At 41.2% G+C, this 20,173-nt stretch overlaps 3 protein-coding genes across 7 annotated transcripts in view; 1 reads left to right on the forward strand and 2 right to left on the reverse strand.

Annotated features, from left to right (window-relative positions):
• Window positions 1-922, reverse strand: part of PEX1 (peroxisomal biogenesis factor 1) — a 44,661-nt gene extending 43,739 nt beyond the window's left edge. For both annotated transcript variants that reach the window (XM_044246015.1, XM_044246016.1), the window contains exon 1: window positions 755-922. In XM_044246015.1, coding sequence (XP_044101950.1) covers window positions 755-883 — 129 coding nt within the window. In that variant the 5' untranslated portion in view covers window positions 884-922. The remainder of the gene's footprint in view (window positions 1-754) is intronic.
• Window positions 923-1,201: 279 nt separating this feature from the next.
• Window positions 1,202-14,315, forward strand: RBM48 (RNA binding motif protein 48). 4 transcript variants are annotated; one of them, XM_044246017.1, is made up of 5 exons: window positions 1,202-1,357; window positions 2,019-2,209; window positions 3,837-3,982; window positions 5,689-6,257; window positions 14,070-14,315. In XM_044246017.1, exons 1-5 carry the CDS (start codon window positions 1,247-1,249, stop codon window positions 14,154-14,156), a joined length of 1,104 nt encoding a protein of 367 aa, XP_044101952.1. In that variant the 5' UTR covers window positions 1,202-1,246; the 3' UTR covers window positions 14,157-14,315. The 4 variants fall into 4 exon arrangements, with proteins under 4 accessions (XP_044101952.1, XP_044101956.1, XP_044101953.1 ...); XM_044246021.1 differs by having other exon boundaries at window positions 5,689-6,259; window positions 14,073-14,136; XM_044246018.1 differs by lacking the exon at window positions 1,202-1,357 and adding an exon at window positions 1,855-1,913.
• A 656-nt stretch (window positions 14,316-14,971) lies between these two features.
• LOC122904811 (EF-hand calcium-binding domain-containing protein 1-like) overlaps window positions 14,972-20,173 on the reverse strand; it is a 34,474-nt gene continuing 29,272 nt past the window's right edge. Inside the window, exons 5-6 of the mRNA XM_044246022.1 lie at window positions 17,678-17,782; window positions 14,972-15,028 (exon numbers count right to left, since the gene is read on the reverse strand). Of these exons, the coding sequence (XP_044101957.1) occupies window positions 14,972-15,028; window positions 17,678-17,782 (162 nt within the window). The remainder of the gene's footprint in view (window positions 15,029-17,677; window positions 17,783-20,173) is intronic.

The following is a 20,173-nucleotide window of genomic DNA, read 5'->3' on the forward strand; positions in this document are numbered from 1 at the left end:
TAAGCATATGAAATTCATAAGACTATATGCTCTATTTCTAGTAAGAAAATGAGGATGTTGTACCTCCTTTAATTAATAATTAAAAGGGTAACTGACAGGAGAGGTTCAAATAATCCTACCTATGTACTTCCAAATATGCATAATTCTACTGCCCATTTCTGGCACAGCTCAGAACTGTTCCGAGCATCGGCGACACACGGAAGAACCTTATTTTATTAAACTACCCTGCGCACGGGACACGGTGCTCAGTTCCTGTTAACATACCCTGTTAACCTACAGGGACTCTGCAAATCAAATCTGGCCCTCCCTCTGGAGGCCGGGACCGCAGCCATGCAGGCACCTGAAAATCACTAGCAAGAAAAACATTTTTTTTTAAATAAAAATAAAAATTAGCGACTTCCAGGAGCTTTTCCAAACTGGAGACATATTTCTGAATGCAGACGTAAATATCAGGATGTTTAAAAGCCCAGTTTCACCAAGTGAAAACACCTGAAACAGGGCAAGTTAAAGGCCCAGAGCTGCACTAGACGTGGTATGGGTTGCAGAACCTGCCCTCCCCGGCCTTGCCCTCGAGGGGCCCTCAGTCTGGCCTCTGAACGGCTCGGTGGCGACTAAAGGCAGCCCGTGCCACCCAGCCCGTACAGGCTTGAGGGCCGCCGCGTCCCTAAAAGGTCTTGGCCCAGTCCGACCCCAGGCAGCCAACCCGGTGTCGCGAGTCTGGGTTGCGAGCCGCCGTCCAGGGCTGGCGCGTTACCTGCAGCAGGTGCAGCTGGGCCACGAGGCGCCGGGGCAAGTGGAGGAAGCAGTCGCGGGCATTGGTGAAGACCACAGTCACCGCTACCCCACCACCCTCTGCACCCGCTAGGCGATCGGTGCCCCACATCGTAGAGAAGCGAGGACCACCCCCCAGCCGTCCACTTAAGCAGACGCTGGCCACTGAGCAGACCGAGGGCGTCGGAGCCAGAGAAGATCGATCGACCCCGCCCCCTGCGGCCACGCCCCTCTCGCCGCGCGCGCCAGGACGAGGAGCGACAGGCAAAGGGCTCGAGCTCTCCGAGGTCTCTCCGCCAGGCCGCTAGAGGGCGGCACCTCGTTCACCGAAGTCTCACTCACAGGAAACGATGCCAGACGCTGTCGATTCTCCAGCCAGTCCTGGCACGCCTTGACCCATCTTCCTCTCTTATTGGGTGAACAGGAATGCGGCGAGACGGATGTTGTCGTTTTTGCGAGGGCCGGAATAGGCAAGATGGCGTCGAGTGGCAGCGAACTTGGAGGTGTATTTGATCACCACGTTCAGAGGGCTGTATGCGACACGCGGGCCAAGTATCGGGAGGGGCGGCGGCCTCGTGCTGTCAGGGTAAAGTGATTTTGGTTTCATTCATTATTGCTGATAGCTTTATCTTAGCTCTAGCTCCACATGCCCACTTTATGTAATAAAGGCTTGAAGGGCTGCGGTCCTCTTCATCAGTCATTAGAGATGGGTATGAGAAACTGGTACTCGGTGGCCAAAAATTCTCACGAACCCTCTTTGGCCAACTGCTGTAACGTCAGCTCCGGAAGGACAGGGCTTTATTTTAGTCATTGTATCTTCGGTGTTTACAGTAGCGCTTGGCGCATGGTAAGCACTCAATTTTTGTCCTCTCTCTCTAGTAACTTCTTCTGAGCCAACTTCTGTAAAATATGTCGATTGAAGAGAGTCTGTGTTTTAATTAGAGGCCGTTACCGGAAGGGATGAATTCTTTATCTTTTTTTTTTTCCAGACCGGCTGAACAGAATGTTTCTTCTTTTCAGAGCACTTTTCAGTTTTTAATTTTAATTCCAGTATAGTTAACGTAGTGTTATATATAAGTTTCAGGTGTACAATATAATGATTCAGCAATTCTATCTGAGCACATTACTTGGTGCTCAGCATGGTAAGTGAAGTTTTTAATCCCCGAGCTTTTTTTTTTTTTTTTTTTTAAATAGAAGATATGTCTTAGGCTTATTTGGAAGATATATCTTTATGTGTTTTCTTTTAGGTATATACAATCAATTTGGAATCTCAGTACTTGTTAATACAAGGAGTTCCTGCAGTGGGAGCAATGAAGGAATTAGTTGAGCGATTTGCTCTATATGGTGCAATTGAACAGTATAATCCTCTAGATGAATACCCAGCGGAAGACTTTACAGAAGTTTATCTTATTAAATTTATGAACTTACAAAGTGCAAGGTAATGTGCAAGTTAAGCATAAGTTTCATTTCCTCCATTCCCACTGCTGTCACTTTGGCCCCAGTTGTCCCTCATTCATACCTGAATTACTGAATAATCTAATATGGCCCTATATTATTTTTATCTTACTCCAGTCTTAAATGTCATTCCCATGCTTAACAGCCTTTGATCATGTATTGTCGTAGATTAAAAACTGGGTGTGGGGTAAGTTTTCGAACTCCACTGCTTACTAGCATCATGACTTTGGACAAGTTATTTAATCTCAGTAAGGCTGTTTTTTTTATTCTGCGAAATATGTATGGTAAAAGGACCTACCTTGGGGGTTGCGTGAGGATGGTATAAGATAATCGATGTAAAGGGGCTAAATGTAGTGCCTCCTGTGTTCAGAATCCAGTAAACCTTAGCCGTTGAAGTTCTTAATGTTATGTACCTTTGTGAATTGACTCAACCTTTTCCAGCTTTCTGTTAACAGAAACTCTGCTTCAGTAAGGCTGAAGTATGAAATGCCTTACTAGTTTTCTGTTGACCCCAGTCTCGTCATTAATTCTCTCCAAGACCCATCCTTCTTTGGCTATTACCATTCATTTTTTCTTTTCTCTCTCTCTCTTTTTTAAAAAAATTTTATTTTTGAGTAATCTCTACACCCAGTGTGGGGCTCAAACTTATAAACCCGAGATCAAGACTCACATGGCCTCCCGACTTAGCTAAGCAGGCACCCCACCATTGATCTTGTCTTTCTGTACTATGAATAGGATTTGCAGTCGGCCACAAAAGCACTTGTTTATGTTGTTCTCTGTTTGCTCTCATATGTAATCAACTTGCTTGCCCCTCACGGTTAGGGAAGCATATTTTCTAGAGCTTTTGCATCTTCCAGAGCACATAGTGCAATAGGCTGTGAAGTTCAACATCTCAGTTTGAATCGTAGCTCCACAAACTAGTATGAGCATGGCTGTTAATAAATGTCCCCAGGCCTCATGTCATCGGTTTTTATGAAATGTTAATTCACTTAGGATACTACCTGGTGCATGGTAAAATCTCAGTAAGTATTTTTATCATTATCCCTGGGCATAGAAGTACTTAAATATTAATTGTAGCTTAAGTCCTGGCCCCTCGTATATATTTAGTAAGTATTTATTGAATATTATCCTCTACTTTTTCATGGATTAGCTATGTATTCAATATTTAATTATTGAAGATTTTTACGATTACAATATTATATTTATTAATTTTTATGTATGAATTCCATTGTGCTGAAAGGGCTAAATTTGGTATGAGCTGACTCTTAAGGGCCACTTAACACAGAGAAATCTGTTTCACAACCACAGATTGTGTACCTCAGGTTAACTGGTGGCTCCTTAGTTAATTAAAGGGAGTCAGGTTATGTGTAGATGACTTAGCTCAAAACCTGTTAGCACTGTAGTAAGAGGGGATGAAAGGCTTGAAAAGTATGCACCCGATCAGTAGAGTCAATACCATCCACAAGCAGCACATCTTAACTCCCGCACAAGAGGATGTGTGTACACATAGCAAAACCTGAACGTTGCTCTTTACATCAGTGCATTGTATACTAGTTCGGCTTTCATCCTAAGTAAATTGAGATTAATAAACCATGCTGTTTTCTGTTCAGGACAGCCAAGAGAAAAATGGATGAACAGAGTTTCTTTGGTGGATTGCTTCATGTGTGCTATGCTCCAGAATTTGAAACAGTTGAAGAAACTAGAAAAAAATTACAGGAGAGAAAGGCTTATATATCAAGAACTACTAAAAATAAAGGTATGGAAAGCCAGTTACTGAACACCTCCTATGTGTCAGGCACTCTGCTAGGTGTATTATATCACCATGGAGCTCCCAGTCCAGTGGGAAGAGAGGCAGATAAATGATCACAATATTCAGTAAACTGTAAACTGCGGGATTCTGGGCAGCACTCTTAAGTAATCTGGGCTGGAAAAGGAGAGATATTGGCATGTGGAAGAGTTCCTACAGGTTGGGAGAGGTGGCTGAGTTTTGAAGGATAAGTAGACATTACTCAGAAGAGGAAAGGAAGCGATGGGAGGGTAGGCCAAGGAGCATGAATAAATGAGCATCATGCTTCGGAAGGAACATGAATAGTCCAGGGTAACCACAGTGCAGGGCTACAGTGAGAAATAAAGATTAGAGAAGAGAACAGGAACTGAATCATGTAGGGCTTTATATCCCATGCTAAGGAATTAAGGCTTGACCAAAGGCAGTGAGAAACAATTATGATTTGTAGACTAGTTACCAACTGCTAATCTAAAACTGCTGAACGTGGAAAAGTTCCACTTTTGACCAGCAGCTGGCCATGTGGCCCATATTCCCAACTGGGTTTCCCTAGACACAAATTCCAGGTGCCTGGAATAGAGTCATGAGATCTGGTACAAGGATTGTAGGAACAAAGCACTCAGAATTGGACTAAAATAATGTGTGTGGTCTGAAATCTGAATGATACTGGAGGCTCAGATTGCCAAGTTTCCACCCTTCAATTAAAAGACAAAGTCAGGGGCGCCCGGGTAGCTCAGTGGGTTAAAGCCTCTGCCTTCGGCTCGGGTCATGATCCCAGGGTCCTGGGATCGAGCCCCACATCGGGCTCTCTGCTCCGTGGAGAGCCTGTTTCCTCCTCTCTCTCTCTGCTTGCCTCTCTGCCTACTTGTGATCTCTTTCTGTCAAATAAATAAATAAAATCTTTAAAAAATAAAAAAAATAAAAATAAAAGACAAAGTCCATGTCCATACAGTTACTGAATATGAGGAGTTTTTGACTGGGGAGGTGACATTTGGCAGAGGTGAAGAGAGAAATAAGGTGGGAAGACTCTTGGAAAAACTCACCTGAAAATTTGGCAGGAGAGCTATTGAGAGTCCCTGGTCACTGGTAGACACTGAACATTAACCTATGGTGCATGTGAATAGCTCCCAGAAAACTTCTAGGGTTGTGTGGCAAATAAAATGATAAAATATGGGTCCCGCATATTGCCACCTTTAAAAAAAACAAACAAGCTAAGCAGCATGATACATTCATATAGCAGAATACTCCGAAGCTGGGGGAAAAAAGCATTCTATATGATGACCTAGAAAAAGCCTCTAAGATCCACAGTTAAGTGGAAAATGCAAAGGTGCAGAGAAATGGGTATTATGGGGGAAAAAGAGAAGTAAGTGGGAGGAGGAAGAATAAGACATATTGGACAGATAAATAAGAAAGTAGGAATAGGGATTACTTATGGAGGAGTGGAAACCAGGCATATGGGGAGCAAAGAGAGAGTGAAGCTTGACACTAATATACCCTTTATCCTTCTTAGCTTTTAAACACATGACGGTATTGCCTGCTCAAGAAATAAATTTTTCAGGGTAGCATTTGTTAACCTTTTAAAGTGATGTTTGTTTTTAAAAGTGGACATTTTCAAATGATGAAAACAAATGAACCATTTCTTTTTCCTCTTCTCTCACCTTTTAAATTGCAATGTTAAGATCATTACATGACGAAGAAGAAACTGGTTACAGAGCTTAAAGACAAAAAAGATTTTAGACAGGACTTCCATTCAAGGACATCTGGACCTTGTGCAGCCACACTGAACACTTCTACTGGCAACTCCGATCTTTGTCTTCCTTATTCTTGTGAATTGCCTTTATGTTATTTTTCCTCAAAATGTGCGTGTTCGTCAGGGGAACATATGGGCTGGGCATCGGACTCCTCTCGGGGTGGTAGAAACTGTGCTGGAACAGTGGAGCATTGTATGCACAATGACTCTTCACAGAAGATACAAATGAAACCTTTTAAAAATTCGTTGGCCTGCCCTGGTGCACAGAAGGCTACTACTTCTTCAGAGGCAGTTGACAGATTTATGCCTAGGACAACACAGCTGCAGGAGCGGAAAAGAAGAAGAGAAGATGATCGTAAAGTTGGAACTTTTCTCGGAACAAGCACGAGTAGTAATGAGGTTATGATTGGGCCTCTGTTACCTCACATACCTAAAGTGGACATGCATGACGACTCGTTGAATACAACAGCGAATTTAATTCGGAATAAACTTCAAGAGGTAAGATCATTTTTAGAAACTGTTTTAAGGGGCGCCTGGGTGGCTCAGTGGGTTAAAGCCTCTGCCTTCAGCTCCAGTCATCGTCCCGGGGTCCTGGGATTGAGCCCTGCATCGGGCTCTCTGCTCAGCGGGGAGCCTGCTTCCTCCTCTCTCTCTCTCTGCCTGCCTCTTTGTCTACTTGTGAACTCTCTGTCAAATAAATGAATAAATAAATCTTTAAAAAAAATTTAAAAAATAAAAAAAATTAACCAAAACAAACTGTTTTAAGAGACCATTTGGTCATAGGACTAACAACTAAATGGAGATTTGTGGCTACTAAAATATTGTCATTTATTTTTTTCATTTTCAGCTTTTTGATGTGTTTTTCTACATTAACTGAATCTAACAGAAATGTACGTGCTTTGATGTCATTAATCCTCACTTTAAACGATGAACAGAACATACAGATCTAAAATATAAAAGCAGTGGTTTCAGTCAGTGAGGTCAGCCTGTGAGAGGGGAGCCCAGGCCCTCCCTTTTTTTTTTTTTCCCCAATTTATTTATTTTCAGAAAAACATTATTCATTATTTTTTCACCACACCCAGTGCTCCATGCAAGCTGTGCCCTCTATAATACCCACCACCTGGTACCCCAACCTCCCACCCCCCCGCCACTTCAAACCCTTCAGACTGTTTTTCAGAGTCCATAGTCTCTCATGGTTCACCTCCCCTTCCAATTTTCCCAAATTCCCTACTACTCTCTAATGCCCCTTGTCCTCCATGCTATTGGTTATGCTCCACAAATGAGTGAAACCATATGATAATTGACTCTCTCTGCTTGACTGATTTCACTCAGCATAATCTCTTCCAGTCCCGTCCATGTTGCTACAAAAGTTGGATATTCGTCCTTTCTGATGGAGGCATAATACTCCATAGTGTATATGGACCACATCTTCCTTATCCATTCATCCGTTGAAGGGCATCTTGGTTCTTTCCATAGTTTGGCGACTGTGGCCATTGCTGCTATAAACATTGGGGTACAGATGGCCCTTCTTTTCACGACATCTGTATCTTTGGGGTAAATACCCAGGAGTGCAATTGCAGGGTCGTAGGGAAGCTCTATTTTTAATTTCTTGAGGAATCTCCACACTGTTCTCCAAAGAGGCTGCACCAACTTGCAATCCCACCAACAGTGTAAGAGGGTTCCCCTTTCTCCACATCCTCTCCAACACATGTTGTTTCCTGTTTTGTTAATTTTGGCCATTCTAACTGGTGTAAGGTGATATCTCAATGTGGTTTTAATTTGAATCTCCCTGAGGGCTAATGATGATGAGCATTTTTTCATGTGTCTGATAGCCATTTGTATGTCTTGATTGGAGAAGTGTCTGTTCATATCTTCTGCCCATTTTTTGATGTGTTTGTCTGTTTCGTGTGGGTTGAGTTTGAGGAGTTCATTATAGATCCTGGATATCAACCTTTTGTCTGTACTGTCATTTGCAAATATCTTCTCCCATTCTGTGGGTTGCCTCTTTGTTTTTTTGACTGTTTCCTTTGCTGTGCAGAAGCTTTTGATTTTGATGAAGTCCCAGAAGTTTATTTTCGCTTTTGTTTCCTTTGCCTTTGGAGACGTATCTTGAAAGAAGTTGCTGTGGCTGATATCGAAGAGATTACTGCCTATGTTCTCCTCTAAGATTCTGATAGATTCCTGTCTCACGTTGAGGTCTTTTATCCATTTTGAGTTGATCTTTGTGTACGGTGTAAGAGAATGGTCGAGTTTCATTCTTCTACATATAGCTGTCCAGTTTTCCCAGCACCATTTATTGAAGAGACTGTCTTTTTTCCACTGTATATTTTTTCCTGTTTTGTCGAAGATTAATTGACCATAGAGTTGAGGGTCCATATCAGGGCTCTCTACTCTGTTCCACTGGTCTATGTGTCTGTTTTTATGCCAGTACCATGCTGTCTTGGTGATCACAGCTTTGTAATAAAGCTTGAAATCAGGTAAGGTGATGCTGCCAGCTTTATTTTTGTTTTTCAACATTTCCTTAGCGATTCGGGGTCTCTTCTGATTCCATACAAATTTTAGGATTATTTGCTCCAGCTCTTTGAAGAATGCCGGTGGAATTTTGATCGGAATGGCATTAAAAGTATAGATTGCTCTAGGCAGTATAGACATTTTAACAATGTTTATTCTTCCGATCCAAGAGCATGGAATGGTCTTCCATCTTTTTGTGTCTTCTTCAATTTCTTTCATGAGTGTTCTATAGTTCCTCAAGTATAGATCCTTTACCTCTTTAGTTAGGTTTATTCCCAGGTATCTTATGGTTCTTGGTGCTATAGTAAATGGAATCGATTCTCTAATTTCCCTTTCTGTATTTTCATTGTTAGTGTATAAGAAAGCCACTGATTTCTGCACATTGACTTTGTATCCTGCCACGCTGCTGAATTGCTGTATGAGTTCTAGTAGTTTGGGGGTGGAGTCTTTTGGGTTTTCCATATAAAGAATCATGTCATCTGCGAAGAGAGAGAGTTTGACTTCTTCATTACCAATTTGGATACCTTTTATTTCTCTCTGTTGTCTGATTGCTGTTGCTAGGACTTCTAATACTATGTTGTACAAGAGTGGTGAAAGTGGGCATCCTTGTCTTGTTCCTGATCTCAGTGGGAAGGCTGCAAGCTTTTTCCCATTGAGGATGATATTTGCTGTGGGTCTTTCATAGATAGATTTGATGAGGTTCAGGAATGTTCCCTCTATCCCTATACTTTGAAGCGTTTTAATCAGGAACGGATGTTGGATTTTGTCAAATGCTTTTTCTGCATCAATTGAGAGGACCATGTGGTTCTTCTCTCTTCTCATATTAATTTGTTGTATCACATTGATTGATTTACGAATGTTGAACCATCCTTGTAGCCCAGGGATGAATCCCACCTGATCATGGTGGATAATCTTTTTAATGTGTTGTTGGATCCTGTTGGCTAGGATCTTGTTGAGAATCTTAGCATCCATATTCATCAGTGATATTGGTCTGAAATTCTCCTTTTTGGTATGGTCCTTGCCTGGTTTGGGGATCAGGGTAATGCTGGCTTCATAGAAAGAGTCTGGAAGTTTTCCTTCTGCTTCAGTTTTTTGAAACAGCTTCAGGAGAATAGGTGTTATTTCTTCTTGGAAGGTTTGGTAGAATTCCCCAGGGAATCCATCAGGTCCTGGGCTTTTGTTTTTTGGGAGATTTTTGATCACTGCTTCAATCTCGTTATTAGATATCGGTCTATTCAGGTTGTCGATTTCTTCCTGGTTCAATTTTGGTGGTTTATATTTTTCCAGGAATGCATCCATTTCATCTAGGTTGCTAAGCTTATTGGCATATAACTGTTCGTAATAACTTCTGATGATTGTTTCTACTTCCTTGGTGTTAGTTGTGATCTCTCCCTTTTCATTCATAATTTTATGAATTTGGGCTTTCTCTCTTTTCTTTCGGATTAGTGTAGCGAGTGGCTTATCGATCTTATTCTTTCAAAAAACCAGCTTCTAGTTTCATTGATACGTTCTACTGTATCTCTGGTTTCTCCCTCATTGATCTCAGCTCTAATCTTGATGATTTCCCTTCTTATGTGTGGAGTTGGTTTGATTTGTTGTTGATCCTCCAGTTCTTTAAGGTGTAGAGACAGCTGGTGTGTTCTGGATTTTTCAATTTTTTTGAGCAAGGCTTGGATGGCTATATATTTTCCCCTTAGGACCGCCTTTGCTGTATCCCATAGGTTTTGGACCGAAGTGTCTTCATTCCCATTGGTTTCCATGAATTGTTTCAGTTCTTTTTTGATCTCCTGGTTGATCCAAGCATTCTTAAGCAAGGTGGTCTTTAGCTTCCAGGTGTTTGAGTTCCTTCGGAACTTTTCCTTGTGATTGAGCTCCAGTTTCAAAGCATTGTGATCTGAGAATATGCAGGGAATAATCTCAGTCTTTTGGTATCGGTTGAGTCCTGATTTGTGACCCAGTATGTGGTCTATTCTGGAGAAGGTTCCGTGTGCACTTGAGAAGAATGAGTATTCTGCTGTTTTAGGGTGGAATGTTCTGTATATATCTATGAGGTCCATCTGGTCCAATGTGTCATTCAATGCTCTTGTTTCTTTGTTGAGTTTCTGCTTCGATGATCTGTCTAATTCTGAAAGAGGCGTGTTAAGATCACCTACGATTAGTGTATTCATATCAATATGACTCTTTATCTTGATTAACAGTTTTCTTAAGTAATTGGCTGCTCCCATATTGGGAGCATAGATATTTACAATTGTTAGATCATCTTGGTGGATAGTCCCTTTAAGGATTATGTAGTGTCCTTCTGTATCTCTGACTACAGTCTTTAGTTTGAAGTCTAATTTATCTGATATGAGAATCGCTACCCCAGCCCTCTTTTGAGTCCCATTGGCATGAAAGATGCTTCTCCACCCCTTCACTTTCAGTCTGCGTGTATCTTTAGGTTTTAAATGGGTCTCTTGTAGACAGCATATGGATGGGTCCTGTCATTTTATCCAATCTGCAACCCTGTGCCGTTTTATGGGTGCATTTAGGCCATTCACATTGAGAGTGATTATTGATAGATACGTTTTTATTGACATCGAGTTACCTTTGAAGTCTTTCTTTCTGTAGACTGTCTCTATATTTCTGTTCAATGCTATTCTTGGGATTTTTCCTCTTTTATAGAACCCCCCTTAATATTTCTTGCAGTATCGGCTTGGTGGTTGCATAGTCTTTTAAGCCTTGCCGGTCTTGGAAACTCTTTATCTCTCCATCCATTTTGAATGTCAGTCTTGCTGGATAAAGTATTCTTGGCTGCATGTTCTTCTCATTTAGTGCCCTGAATATATCTTGCCAACCTCTTCTGGCTTGCCAGGTCTCTGTGGACAGGTCTGACGTTATTCTGATGGGCTTCCCTCTGTAAGTAAGGAGCCTCTTTGCCCTGGCAGCTTTCAAGAGATTATACCTACAATTATAATTTCTCAATTTGACTATCAGGTGTCGTGATGTTTTTTTGGAGTGTATAATCTTGGGTGGAGACCGTTCAGCCTCTAGTACATGAACGCTGGTTTCATTCGCAAGATTCGGAAAGTTTTCATGAAGGACTTGTTCCACGACATCTTCTAGACTTCTTTCTTTCTCCTCCCCTTCAGGAATTCCAATAATTCTGACGTTGGAACGCTTCATGGCATCATTTATTTCCCTAATTCTGCTTTCGTGGGATCTAAGCTGTTTGTTCCAGGCTTCCTCCTGATCCTTTCTCTCTATCTGTTTGTCTTCCAGATCACTAATTCTATCTTCTGTCTCAGTTACCCTAGCTTTGAGAGAGTTTAGATTAGATTGGAACTCATTGAGAGCATTGTGGACCTCCTCCCTGGTAGCTTTAAGCTCCGCCCTAACATTGTGAACATCCTGTCTGGTCGCTTTCAGTTCGGCCCTAATCAATTCTGTTTGGTCATCCATGGCTTTCTCCAACCTAGCTATTGCCTGGATAACTGTTAGCCTGAATTCTCTTTCCGACATATTGTCTATGTTGATAGCCGTTAGCTCTATTGCAGAAGGTCCATCCTCTGTATTTTTCTTCTGTTGGGCATTCCTCCTCCTAGTCATTTTGGTGGGAGAAGACTGAACAGATGTAGCTGGATGTATCAACTCTGGTGCAGTCAAGGTGTACCCTGGAACACTTCCTGATCTCCGTCTCAGAGAGAAGCCTCAGTCTGGGTGCAGAAGCTGAATAAATTCCCCCTTGGCCGCTGGCAGTGCAGGTTCCAAGTTGCAGACCCTGGGGGCGCAGGATCTTTTGCTCGTCCCCAAAGCCAAGGCAGTGGCGGCTGTCTGGGAGCTCCTGACCGCCAGAGAGGTTCCAAGCAGCGATCGCACACTGAGATTTTGTCACCGGCCCAGGCTGGGAGTGCCCGGCTTGCGCGCACCTCTTTTCAGAGGCGGCTGTGGGTCCAGCGCGCGTCTGGGGCACTGAGAATGGGGCGCTGGTCCGTAAGCCGCGGGCTGGGCTTTTGCGCGCCTCTGTCCAGGCCCTCCCTTTTTAAAGGTCCCCAGATGGTTCTGTTATGAGCCAAAGTACAGAACTGTTGTGTTGAAGGAAAATTATTACAACGTATTTTCCTCAACTTCAAAGTTAATACAAATTACATCAAATTAAAATGCTTTTTGCTTGGGCGCCTGGGTGGCTCAGTGGGTTAAGCCGCTGCCTTCGGCTCAGGTCATGATCTCAGGGTCCTGGGATCGAGCTCTCTGCTCAGCAGGGAGCCTGCTTTCCTTCCTCTCTCTCTGCCTGCCTCTCTGCCTGCTTGTGATCTCGCTCTGTCAAATAAATAAATAAAATCTTTAAAAATAATAATAATAAATAAAAAATAAAATGCTTTTGCTTCTTTGATAAAAGTAGCCATAGAATAGGGCCAGATTTCTAAAGACCAGGCCCTAAGGTCTGCATTTGCAACTCCTGCTTCTCTGCCTACTTCTGATCTGTCTCTCAAATAAATAAATAAAATCTTTAAAAAAAAAAAAAAAAGGATGAAAATGTCAACTTCTTAAGTAGAGTACAACTTGACTGTGCTACTTAAGTAGTAATTTCTTTACATGTTATTTAATCATTTGCCACTTTCTGAACACAAATGAAAGAAAGCTAACATTTGAATTAGCTTTTGCCCCTTTTCATGGGGCAAACCCTTTAGAAATCTAACTAAGGGAGAAAGACCATTGTCCTAAACTTTAAGCCTGGGGTTCAGAAAGTGCTTTTCATGCAGTTGTATATGTATTTTACCATGTGATGAACGGAATCTAAGGTGGCTTAATTTATGTCTATTTGTTTTACCTGAAAATTATTATCTAAGGGTGAGGGCTTATTTTAAAATAATAAAAATCTATGTACCAATTTCCATGCTTAAGCCTCTTAAAATTTTTTAGTTTTGCTACCGCCCCTCTTTCCTTCAGTTAGAGTTGATCTGAGGCATAGATACAGATACATAACTCTCTCAGCCAGAGCTGACTGTATTTTCAAGGAAAAAGTTGTTAGGGGATGCCTGGGTGGTTCAGTTGGTTAGCATCTGCCTTCAGCTCAGGTCCCAGGGTCCTGGGATGAGTCTCGTATGGGGCTCCCTGCTCAGGGGAGCCTGCTTTTCTCTCTGCCTGCACACATGCCCATCCTGTCTCGCTCATGCGTACTCTCTTTCTGACAAATAAATAAAATCTCAAAAAAAAAAAAAAAAAGTTGGTAGGTCCAGATCCTAGGTAAGGATGAACAGTAGGACAACAAAATTGAGAAATACTAACTACAACTTACTACAGTTTCTAATAATTGTGCATTTAAATCAAGACTGTTATACTCTGCTTTAACACATTGTCACTCTTTTTCTAATGGTGTGTTTGGTTTCACTTCCCTAGGAAATTGAGGATTATACCATTTTCTGCTTATTTCTCCAAATTTCTTATCTCCCCTCTCAAGGCTCCATGTCTTTAAATACATCAGATGTTATTAGTGTTTAAAGTTATGCAGAATCAGGATGTCTGTCTGTATCTATAAGAAAGCAAATGACTTAAGATCTATAAAGGATTGTTAGTGTGTATTTACTTTTCTCCCATTTTTTTCTTATTAAATGGCTTTAGAAGTTTTACTCCCATCAGTATTTGGACAGAAAACCTTGCACTGTGCCTAGATCATAGGCTGTACCCTGAAATTAGGCACACTCTGCCTCAAACCTGATGGCAAGAATTGGACTATTCGATGTATATCCTACCTCTTCTAATAGTTTACTTATTCTTGTACTACAAAAACTAAGTTTTGGTGGTTCTTTTTTTTTAAACTAGGTCATTTCATCTGTGCCCAAACCTCCAGAAGACAAGCTGGAAGATGTGTGTACAAGTCGTTCATTAAAGCAAAGAAGAAGAATATAGACTGCTGGCAGCCAATTATGTTTCTGTGGGACTATTAACTTTTTACTTTTGGCCTGTCACTTTAATTGTTGAAAAGATTGTACTGCTAGTATTTTTTAATGCACTTCTCTTTATAATATCATTCAAGCTACTTATCTAATAAAATTTCATCTTTTAAAATTAGGTTGTTATAGACAAAGTACATGCCAGCCAAATATGTTCCTTAAAAAAACAAAACTAAACTTTTCCAGGAGCTCCACCCAGTGACTTTGGTTGCATCTTATTGGCTAGAAGTGGGCCCCTGGCCATTCCTAACTCGGGAGGTCTGGCATGATAAATGTTTTGGTTTCCAACTTCTGTGGATGAGGAAGAAAGAGAAAAGTGGATTGTGGAAGGATTATTCACAGTATTTGCCACAAGAACCAAGCTTGTTGGCTAACTTAAAAGAATAAAATTAGTTTATCATTACTTATTATAGGTGTTATTTTGATCATACTTAATATTACAGAAACTGAGGATACCTGGGCAGCTCAGCTGATTAAGGGTCTACCTTTGGCCCAGGCCATGATCTCGGGGTCCTAGGATTGAGTCCCACATCAGGCTCCCTGCTTAGTGGGGAGCCTGCTTCTCCCTCTGCCTGCCGCTGCCCCTGCCTATGCTCTTTCTTTCTGACAAATCTTAAAAAAAAAATAACAGGAACCATTCTTTTAGTATTACTTCCCACGTGGCAGTAGTTCTATGTAAATGAAGTGAAAGATAAAAACTTTACAATGCAAATAAGGATAGGCAGTCGGGATCTGTTTCTGATTTTAATACAAGTATTGAGTGATTCACATTCAAAAACTAGAAGTCAGGATGTGTCTGAATGCCAGGGCTTCAAAATCAATACAATTCTGTAAAGTAAAAAAGATAAACTATTAGAACAAAGCTGATATTAGAAGCCTACATTCTTCACTTAATGTCTAAGAAGAATGTGCCTATCTATGGCAGAAGTGAATCACTGTATTTGTAAATACTAGGTCACTAACCACTACTTTTAGCATACCCACATTGCTTTTCCTGGCAGTGAACTACATAATTGGAAATTGGAACAAGTGTGTTCAGGCTGTTTCTGTTGTTGTTTTTTTTTTTTTTTTTTAACCGATAAAAATAACTTGAGAAGACCCATACCAAATGGTGGTCTGTTTTTCTTTTCTCTCTATACCTAAAGACTTCTTGCCTGTTCGATTGAATTTGAATATACCAGTTAAGAAGGTTCATCACCAGTTATGACCTACTGATATAAACTTGCTGGGATAGCTCCAAGTGCTAGATGGTATTAAAAGAAGCTGCAGGCAAGGGGTTTGGCCTTACTTCTTGTAAGGTAATTAGATACTTTTCTCTGCTGAACTCACAGGTAAAAGACACATTAGATACCCAAGCACAGAATTGGAAAGAGGAAGTTACTATCTAGAACACACTTCTCAGACATTAAGATGGTATGACTCTCTACTTCAGGGTCTTATTAAAATGCAGATTCTGATGGTAGTGGCCAGGAGCTGGTGGATGGTAGGAATGCAGAATTGTTTATAGGTATAGAATTTCATTTTTTGCAAGATGAGTTCTGGAGATTGTATGACATTGTGAATGTACCTGACATGACTGAACTCTCTGTTTGTAATGGGTTAAAATGATACATTTTATGTTGGATGTATTTTACCACAATTGAAAAAAAAAAACCCTCTGGGGGAGAATTTTTAAATTCTTAAAGGGAGGAGCTGCTCAGTGGGTTCTGGGTTGTTGAATGGATTTCTGATCTTTTCAGGATCTTTTCATGACTGTGGAGGCTAGCATGCCTCCCCATCCCCACCAACGTGCACAGTATTTGACCACAATAGGGGAAAGAAAGAAGAGCCTTTGCTGTGTCAAGCATTGAAAGAATGAAAGAGGAAGGAAGGAAAAAGGAAAAGAAGAGGGAAAGGAAAAAGAGGGAAGGAAAGGGAAAAGGAGAGGGGAAGGAAGAAAAGACAGACAAGATTCTGAGGAACTTGGTGTGGGGTGTGGCCTGAGAGTCTAGATTTCTCACAAGTTAGTAGGTGATACCATTGTTGCTCATACACAGATTACGCTGAGTAGCAAGGCTCTTGATAACTGGGCTGCTGAATTCTGGGAGCAACTGAAGAACTGTTGGTGTTCCATCTGACCTAAGTAGTCACTCCATTCCAGTCCACTCTATACTGTTTGTCCCATCAGTCCCAAAATGAGAGGTCTGCCTTTCACACATTGCATTTTACTACATATTTTCAGGCAGTTAAAATGTGGGCATAAATGGGACAAGTTAGAGAAATATGCTGAGATAGCTCAGGAGAGCTTAACATTATGCAAATTCATCCTCAAAATTGCCATCGAAATTACAGGTTGCAGGTTGTAAAGAAGTTGATCAGAGTCATAGGGAAGCTCTATTTATGACCCTGCAATTGCACTCCTGGGTATTTACCCCAAAGATACAGATGTTGTGAAAAGAAGGGCCATCTGTACCCCAATGTTTATAGCAGCAATGGCCACAGTCGCCAAACTATGGAAAGAACCAAGATGCCCTTCAACGGATGAATGGATAAGGAAGATGTGGTCCATATACACTATGGAGTATTATGCCTCCATCAGAAAGGATGAATATCCAACTTTTGTAGCAACATGGACGGGACTGGAAGAGATTATGCTGAGTGAAATAAGTCAAGCAGAGAGAGTCAATTATCATATGGTTTCACTCATTTGTGGAGCATAACCAATAGCATGGAGGACAAGGGGTGTTAGAGAGGAGTAGGGAATTTGGGTAAATTGGAAGGGGAGGTGAACCATGAGAGACTATGGACTCTGAAAAACAGTCTGAGGGGTTTGAAGTGGCGGGGGGGTGGGAGGTTGGGGTACCAGGTGGTGGGTATTATAGAGGGCACAGCTTGCATGGAGCACTGGGTGTGGTGAAAAAATAATGAATACTGTTTTTCTGAAAATAAATAAATTGGGAAAAAAAAAGTTGATCAGAGGAAGAATTAAAGGGAATATTAATGTGTCAAATAAATTATTAGGCTGGCTTTTCTGGCTCAGAAAATTTTTGTCAAATTCATACATGAAAAACCTTCATGAGCACAAATTCTGTCAAGTACTTTAAATATGTCCAAGATTTTTAAAACGTAATTATTCTCATTGTTTGACAACATTTGGGTTGAAATAGACCAAGTTTTGTCCTATCAGTTACTGAATACACTATTCAGTGTTCTATCCCTTAAGCAAGCCAATATGCCCTAGTTTTCTTTGGGATAATAACGACATACAAGAAACCAGGAATTGTGTATAGCTAAAGAAGTTACAAGCTCAAAAAGTTTGTTGAATAAAATAAATAGCCACCATTGTTGGGCCCCAAAACATGAGGATGAAGCTGAGACCCTGATGGTTGCCTGAATTTCAACAGTGAGCCAAATCCCCTACAGAGGTGAGTTGTCTAGAAAGTATTATGTTCTGATCCCTTAGAATTTTTTCTTAATTTTGAGCTGTTGACACTGTACCTTTGCTTCTGGTAAACATGGTCCAAACACCTCCAACAAAAGTCTCTCTTCTTTTACTGCTTTTTCAAAGTCTGCAAAAGATATCTTGCCATCGTTGTCATAATCCTGGAGAGGATGGTGAATTCTCGATAGATGGTGGTTTTTAATTTTGCATAGAAAATAACACTTTGCCAAGTGAAACTATTAGTTTGCAATTCTGTGGACACTACTTCTTTATCAAGACTACGTACTTTATTCCTGTAAATCTGTTTGTAATACCTGGTATTACAGGTATCAATACCTGGCTGAATGTTAGTGTCCCTCATGCCTCCAAATTCACATGTTAGGGCCTGCAGTGTGATGGTTTTGGAGGTGGGCTCTTTGGGAGGTAATTAGGTTTGGATGTCTTGAAGGTGGAGCCCCCAAGATAAAATTAGTGTCCCTTTAAGTGGAGAGAGACCAGAGTTCCCTCTTTCTGCCATGTGAGGACACACTGAAGTGGTAGCTGTCTATAAGCCAGGAAGAGAGCCCTCACCATGGAAGTGAATGAGGTGCACCTTAGCTTGGATTTCCTAGTCTCATGACTTTTTAAACAATTTTATTTTTAAGTAATCTCTACACCCAACTCAACACTCGAACTTACAACTGTGAGATCAAGAGTTACACACTCTACCAACTGAGCCAGCCAGATGCCCCCCAGTCTCAGGATTTTAGGAAGTAAGTTCCTGTTAAATTTACAGTTTGGTATTCTGTTATAGCAGTCCAAGTGGACTAAGACACCTGAGTTACCTTAGATGTATAAAATACAGCCCTGTCCCTAAAGACTTATACACTAATCGGTGGAATAAGACAAAAAAATTAGAGGACATGTATTATCATATTGCTACTTTTGTGATAAAAACAGTGCCATAGGGCAAAGATTTTCAAGTTTAATTTATAGTAATTTAAGTAGAGCTTGTTCGTCAAAGGACCTCTGACTTGGGAGCCCATTGTGTTTAGGATAAAAGTGAACTTGCTCAGGTAAGGAGCAAGGCACTGAGAGCAGTAACATTTCAGGACGGACTAGAATCATGAGAAGATGCTTGCAGACCACAGGGAAGTCTTTCAAGATGGTTGAGATGGCCTTTAGGTAGCTGGAGAGGTGTGGGAAGGAAATGCAGAAGAATGGCTCACCCTGAACTCTGACAATATGAAGGAGTGTACGTCAGGAAGACAGATCTGTCTGGAGCATTAATGACAGGGACTATGGGAGACTAAACATGGGGAGACCATGTAGGTAGATTATAAATGCCTTTAACTATTTAATTGAATTTGGGTTTGATTTGATGAACTCTCGTTTTTTCACTTCTGGGCATGGCTAATTCAGGGTTGCTGAGAGTCTAACTTAGAAGACATTTGAGTAATTATCAGAAAAAACTCACTCCATAATACCTTCCACCTGGTTCTGGGTATTAAGGAGGGCACATGGTGTAATGGGCACTGTGTGTTACACACAACTAAGGAATCACTGACCACTGTAACAAAAACAAACGATGTTGGCTATGTTGGCTAACGGAACATAGTAAAAAAAAGAAAAGAAAAATCTCACTCCATAATATTCCCTTTCCAAAAAGAAGGGAGTTCATTTAGTACTGGGAACACACTATCTCTCAAGAAGTCTGCCCTCAGCCTTAGCAGCAGCTGGTGAGAGTATTTCTAATGGAAGAAGATAATGTGGAGCCTGTGTTAGTTGGATGTGAGACTCAGCAACCCCCATCATCTCTTTCCTTCCTGATCAGCAGAGTAATGGAGGTGAGCTGCATCCAGGGTGCCTTAGAGTCACACATTTTTTTTTAATTTTTTAAAAGATTTTATTTATTTATTCGACAGAGAGAGAGATCACAAGTACACAGAGAGGCAGGCAGAGAGAGGGGGGAAGCAGGCTCCCGGCTGAGCAGAGAACCTGATGCGGAGTTCGATCCCAGGACCTCGAGATCATGACCTGAGCCAAAGGCAGAGGCTTTAACCCACTGAGCCACCCAGGCGCCCCTAGAGTCACACATTTTCACCGGTATCCAGGATACGGTCATAGTAAGAAACGAGAGAGATTACTATGTCTATAATAAAGTGGTACTATTTGTTTCATTGAGAGAATTCTGTGCCCCATTTTCTAGTGTGACCTTGGGTCAACCTAATTGTACTTCAGTTTTCTCATCTGTAAAATAGAGATTGTAATTTCTACTACATACGGTTATTTTGAGGTTAAAGTGAGTTCATATATTAAAGTTCTATGAGGGATCTGGCATATAGTCAGTATACACCATTAGGGACAACTATTTTAACTATTATGTTATCTTGTTATAATGAGTTTTTCGATGGATTGGAGGGTGAGGGCTGTGAAGACCGATGACAGTAGCATCTATTTTACACAACTTGAATCTGCCGCACCACCACTGACACTTTAATGAAGTTTCACAGATAGTAAAATATTTTAAACTAACATTCGTGTTGTGCAGTGATTCATTTAACCACCCAGCC

Source organism: Neovison vison, chromosome 4, assembly GCF_020171115.1.
Source record: "Neovison vison isolate M4711 chromosome 4, ASM_NN_V1, whole genome shotgun sequence".
Classification (NCBI taxonomy): domain Eukaryota; kingdom Metazoa; phylum Chordata; class Mammalia; order Carnivora; family Mustelidae; genus Neogale; species Neogale vison.